The sequence below is a fragment of the Cryptomeria japonica genome, chromosome 7, assembly GCF_030272615.1.
Source record: "Cryptomeria japonica chromosome 7, Sugi_1.0, whole genome shotgun sequence".
Taxonomy (NCBI): domain Eukaryota; kingdom Viridiplantae; phylum Streptophyta; class Pinopsida; order Cupressales; family Cupressaceae; genus Cryptomeria; species Cryptomeria japonica.
This window is the reverse complement of record NC_081411.1, coordinates 242,026,244-242,032,479: the sequence shown is the minus strand read 5'-3', so window position 1 is coordinate 242,032,479 and position 6,236 is coordinate 242,026,244. Positions and strand designations below refer to the sequence as shown.

The following is a 6,236-nucleotide window of genomic DNA, read 5'->3' as shown; positions in this document are numbered from 1 at the left end:
TCTTAGCCATAGCCTGACCCAACTCCCTTCAATCGCAACGCCATCCACATTTTTAAGAGTTCAAACCTTCCATAATCTCTTTCTTTAATTAAAATACAAACGTTTGATAATATTATGATCAAACTTTAAATTGTATATGAAAAAATCTTGCTACTTTTAATAGACCATACATTCAACTTCTATAATCTCATATCTAAAAGAGAAATAAAAAATAATCTCCCAAAAATTATACTCAAATTTTAATTTCTTTCTAAATTTTCAATAGACTACCTATCAACTTGGTAACCTCTCGTCCAATTAAAAACAAAATAATTCCCTCAAAAAAATGGTACGTAAATCTTAATGTCTGTTTAAAAGAACTCTCCTATTATTTAGCAAATTTCTTGGGCCATCCATTCAGCTTGCATTGACTCCCTAACCATGTGCTCAAAATTTAAATTGCTATTCAAAGAAATCTCTTCAAAGACTCTCTAAAATTATTTGAAACAAATTCATAGATGTGCAACTGTGGCAGAAAGATTAGAGTACTGATTTCATGATGCATTATTAAGTAATGCGTAGATGAAGCTTTGATTCGTGGATTCTGTAATGTCAATCTACAGAGTTAAAACCCTTATTTTCAGACCTCTTATCCATAGACCTTGATTTTAAGGCTAAGGTTGATGGGCATACCCCATATCCCATGCTGTCAATTTACTAGCTGTGACAGAAGAAACACCATTGTTAAATAAGTAAAGATGAGCATCTTCTCCAATTGCTAGATTAGGATAAACTCTGGCAGTTATGCAAGTCTTTCCCCCTTCTCCAAAACTCTCTACAATTGAATGGTCAACCTGCACTTTGCAACAACATTCACATTGATCAGTTCCTTTCTTCATTAATCCCAAGTCCTAAATGAAATCACAGAAAGATATGTTATAACTCACCAGTACTCTTAGAGAGACGTCCTTTTTGTTGAAGGAAAAAGTAACAAAACTTCCATACGTTGTTTTATCAACATTTGTCTTCAAAGATGATCTACACATAAAACGTTCTTACACTGAAAATTTTCTTACACTTTCAGTGTTGCACATTAGACTTTTTTATATGTTATTGTTAATTTGTTGCTAAGCTTACCTGCTCTGATCACTGCACATCAGTATTTTCATGTTGTGTTGATGAAGGCCCACCCTAAAGAAGATGGCAGTTTGTTCGGCCAAATCCTCAGAAGTTAAAACCAAAAGCCCAAATGGGCCAACCATAGCCTTTGAAGCTGCTCCATCCTGGCTGCACAGTTGTTGAGCATCTAAATTGGCATCCATCTTCTCTAAATCTATAAGACTTGGCAGCTCGAAAGAGACCTCTACATCAACCTAATCACAATAATACAGTCCAAAATAAGATCCATAACACTCCAGGAACTCAAAATGAAGTCATATTAATATCTTTAATCCACTGAAATGGATTTAAATATGAACTAGAGTTATTATTGTCCCAGGCTTCTTCTTATGATGGTTCACTTGTCTAATTACAGAAGTATAAAGATGAAATATTTTTACACGTTTCTTTACTGAATTTAAGTTATATTATATGCAAATGTCAGATTTCAACCAGGGCAGTAACTCTTGAGCAGATAAGAGATGAACAACAGAAATAGTTCAGCTACAAAACAGAGACAGCAAAATTACAAGCTAAATCCAAAAGCTTTATCAATATCTAAAGAATTGATTAGACTAGCATACCGCTAAGAGATTCTCCCTTAATTTAATTGATTTTAAGCTATAGAAAACACAAATGTTAGATTCCAGCCAGGGCAGTAACTCTTGGGTAAATAAGAGAACTAAAATAGTTCAACTCCTAAACAGAGACATAAAAAACTACAAGTTTGATCCCAACGCTTTACAAATATCTAAGAATTGATTAGACTTATCATACAGCTAAGAGATTCCCCCTTAATTTCATAAAAAGTGGAGCCCAAAGGTGCGTCAGAATAGAAGTCAATGAGCATTGAGAGTACCTGTGCAGCTTTCACGCCTTCAATCTCTATGACAGATCCACCCTTGAGAATGATATTTTCTTTGTAGATTTTATTTCCACGCAAAGACTCCAACTCTGAAACTGGCCACTGTATCAGCTGACTTTTGGAGACGTTGTCTAGCCAGATTGCTCTTGGGATGGCCTTCATGAATAAAGATCAAAACACATTCTCTACAATTACAATTTGTAGTAACCACACACTCACTATAGATAATGAGACCACATATAAATATAATTAAATGTATTGTTGCCTTCTCAACTAGATGCAGTCAAGACTGGTAAGTGTATGCTAAAAATGGTTAATTAGGTTTAAGCCTTACCTGAACACCAGACCAGCCCTTTGCAATATCATCCTGCACGCTGTCGGACTCATTGATCCATCCCCACAAGATTCTTCTATTCTTATGATTATCGAAAAATGTTTTGGATCCATAGAATTTTCCATAATCATATCTCAATCCATTTTTATTGTCTGCACTTGTATTGTCTGGAACATACCGATCAATGTCTGTGATGTAAGTTCCTACTGTATAATACTCGAATCTTGTATCATCAAGGGATACCTTCAAGACATGTTTAATCTCAGGCCCAGTAGCAGAAGTATCCAGACCAAGTTTTCCCAATGGAGCAACAGGATAAAAATCAGGGCACTCCCACATTCCTGTCTTTTTAGAGGAATGGAGAGGGTTCTTCTTTTTGGTCCAGTGAACAAAATCTTTGCTTATGTAAAGAAGGGCCTTTCCATTATGATGCCGATCTTCCTTGTTGCCCACAACAATTCTCCATTTCCCATCTTTGCCAAGCCAGGCGGTGGTTGGATCTCTGAAAGAGCTTCCATTGATTCCATTCTCTGGAACAATAATGGGAATTTCAGGGATCTTCACCCATTCCCTTAAGTCGGGATCAGATGGGTCTTTAGGAACAACCATATTCTGGACCTGTCTAGAGGAGTTGTCCTGTCCTGTGTAAAGAATCACAGGCTTTTCTCTAGACAACAGTGTAGCGGAGCCAGACCAGCAACCCTTTATATCATACCTTTCACTCGGAATGATTGCAAAATCTAGTGACTTCCAATTGATAAGATCCTTCGACACAGCATGCCCCCACACTTTGCCCCATACAACTGCTTGAGATTTGTACTGATAAAACAAATGATACAATCCTTTATAAAACAGGGGTCCTGTAAAATACCTTGGATGTTATATTCATTCTCTTATCAAATCAGACAAATTTAAACAAAATACTTTAAGTTTGATTTGTTTTGATTTCAGGTCAACCACCTAAACAAATCAAAATTTAAATGTATTGTGTCAAACCAATGAAGATGGACAAATAAACTCACCATTTGGATCTATCCCCAGTTTACAATCCAATGCCAGACAATGAAAGATTGAATCAGGAAAAAAAACCCAATCAGTTTAAAAAGCTCAAAGTAACAACTCACCAAAATCTTAAACTAGAGAGATCTGTGGCTCGTTTGCAAACCAATTTCAGAAGGTAAAAACAAAATCGAAGATTTCTAATCAGTTCAACAAATTCCAGAGCAGAATTTTTTTAATGATGATTATAAAAAGCAGACCATTCATCCAGTTTTTTGGAGGCTGGAAATGGTAGGCAGTGCGTTCCATAGTAAGGCCTCCCGTCTTCAACTCTGCATTGCATATAACTGGCAAAAGGCAAAAAACCCAGCATAGACACACCACAGCAAAACATTTTTTGGTTTCCATTGCGAAATTTCTCTCTACTACACCCAGAGAGCTTAAGTGTCTCTTGCTTCATATGTGAAGAGAGTCTATTCAGACTTTGCGAGGCAGAGATATTAAAGACTTCAAATATTACCTGCTGAGAGAGAGGGAAAGTAGATTAAGACGAACGTGAAGAATCATTCAACCCTGTATTCTTTTTCACGTCTATCTATTTTAATTAAAAAGCTACATATATTCTTAAAGGTTTGACTTTCATATTTTATAATTAGATATTTTGAAAGTAGGAACTTGTTTTTCATAATATGGTCACAACTTGTTTTAAAACAATTAAAAAAGTTCTTATTTTGGTTACTTCAATGAAAATATTTGATAGTGGTGTGGTCATTGGTTTCAAGTGTGGTTGGCTCTCCATTCAAATATTTTGCTAAGGTATGAGGCCTCATTAGGGTGGCCAAGAGGTTATAAGGGCTTGTCTTGTCTATATTATTCCATGAGATTATTGTGTTTGGATCACTGATCTAGTTTGTTAGATCATCAATTCTTTCTTTAGTCAACAAAGGTTTACTAATATAAGGTTTCTTGTGTGTTGGGTAGAGCAACCATTGCCGTGTGACTTTTCTTTGGTAATAGCTTTCTCTATCTATTATTGACATGACTATTTTTTTCCTTTCTTATTTGAACCTAGATGATGTTAAAGTTTTCATCATGAATCATGTCTTTGTTTGTTTTAGATCTTGATTTTCGTGCGAGACGTCAGATATTTGATAGCAGTGACCACAAAGGTAGTGATTCTTAGATAGGGGCTTAAAGCTATCTTTTTTTATTGGAGATCTAGTTCCTCTTTCAAATATGTTCTTTCTTATAACTACTTAATGGAGGGAAAAATTCTTTACTAAAGCATATAGTTTTTGAAGCTATGGCTAGTAAGAATTTGTTTAAAGAGAAAATAGTGTAATGCTTATCTTAAAATAGTGAAATGATGCATGCAGTTACTAATTGTGGGAAATTATAAATTTCTATGGTTGAAATTATTTTTAGCAAACAGTTTCATTTGAAGGTGTTTGCATAATTACCTTTAAGCGAATATGTAACTTCATTCAAAGATTATTCAATTTTTTTTAAATGCCCATCTCAATGGCCCACTTTGGACAAAAAGTGGGAGACAATATTGTGGCATCACCTAAAATTGGATTAAATGGGCAAGTTTGTTGGCTCTTGACTCTCTCTTTAAACTCTTCCAAACCAGGTTGAAAAAGAATGATGTACAAATGTATAGGGATACATTGATATTGTTCTTTATGACAAAGGTTTCTTCCTTTCCATATTTGCATTAAAAGAAGATTTTTAAATTTTTATTCAAGTATACTCTAGTTCCATGTCCCTTTTGTTTATATCTTAATCATTTAAAGCCATTGAGTATCATAATTGATATTTTCAATAATTCAAATAAACCAAAGTAAATAATTTCTTTTGTAGTCTTCACTTATATTGAAGATGGTCTCTTTAAAGGACTTTTGAAAGCCACTAAGATTTAGATTGATGACCTTATATTTACCCAAAAAGTAGATTATGATTAAGTCTTTCAAATCTAAGAGATTTCCCAAAAATGTCCAAGCTCACCATTGAATAGATATAATGGAGGTTTTATCTATAAGCATGTAACTTGAATAGAACATTAATCCAAATGTAAAAGTACATTGAAATGATGGATGCAGTTACCAATTGTGGGAAATTATAAATTTCTATAGTTGAAATTCTTTTTAGTAAGCTCCTTCATTTGAAATGTTTGTATAATTACCTTTAAACAAATGTGTAGCTTCATTCAAAGATTATTTAATTTTTTTAAAATGCTCATCTCAATGGCCCACTTTGGACAAAAAGTGGGAGACAATATTGTGACATCACCTAAGATTAGATTAAATGGGCAAGTTTGTTGGCTCTTGGCTCTCTCTCAAAACTCTTCCAGGTTAAAAAAGAATGATGTACAAATGTATAAGGATACATTGATATTGTTCTTCATGACAAAGGTTTCTTCCTTTCCATATTTGCATTAAGAGAAGATTTTTTTAATTTTTATGAGTAGACTCTAGTTTTGTCTATAGCTTAATAATTAATCTCCAGAATTTGGTGCCCTCTTCATGAAACCCTATTAAAGGTACTTGTTTGGTCAAGCTCCTCTTTTCACCTCTTCACATATTACATGTAGAAGTGTTAAAAGCCATGAGAACATAATTTATATTTTCAATAGTTTAGATAACCTAAGTAAATAATTTCTTTTGCAGTCTCCACTTATATTGAAGTTGATCTCTTTAAAGGAATTTTGAAATCCATTAAGATTTAGGTTGATGACCTAATATTTACCCAAAGTATAGATTATGAATAAGTCTTCCAAATCTAAGAGATTTCCCAAAAATGAAAAGCCCACCACTTAATAGATATATAAAATGGAGGTTTTATCTATAAGTATGTTAAAATAATAGAATAATAATCCAAATGTTTCTACCCCACCTTCAA

The 6,236-nt window shown here is 33.8% G+C and overlaps 1 protein-coding gene across 1 annotated transcript; it reads right to left on the bottom strand.

The window, feature by feature from the left end:
* Nucleotides 1–513: 513 nt before the first annotated feature.
* Nucleotides 514–3,644, bottom strand: LOC131051481 (beta-fructofuranosidase, insoluble isoenzyme 1-like). The gene is made up of 7 exons (XM_059209413.1): nucleotides 3,596–3,644; nucleotides 3,359–3,367; nucleotides 2,337–3,196; nucleotides 1,997–2,158; nucleotides 1,117–1,352; nucleotides 927–1,017; nucleotides 514–833 (listed from the first exon to the last, which is right to left on the bottom strand). The coding sequence occupies exons 1-7, from the start codon at nucleotides 3,642–3,644 to the stop codon at nucleotides 654–656; spliced, it is 1,587 nt and encodes a 528-aa protein (XP_059065396.1). The 3' UTR covers nucleotides 514–653.
* Nucleotides 3,645–6,236: the final 2,592 nt, after the last annotated feature.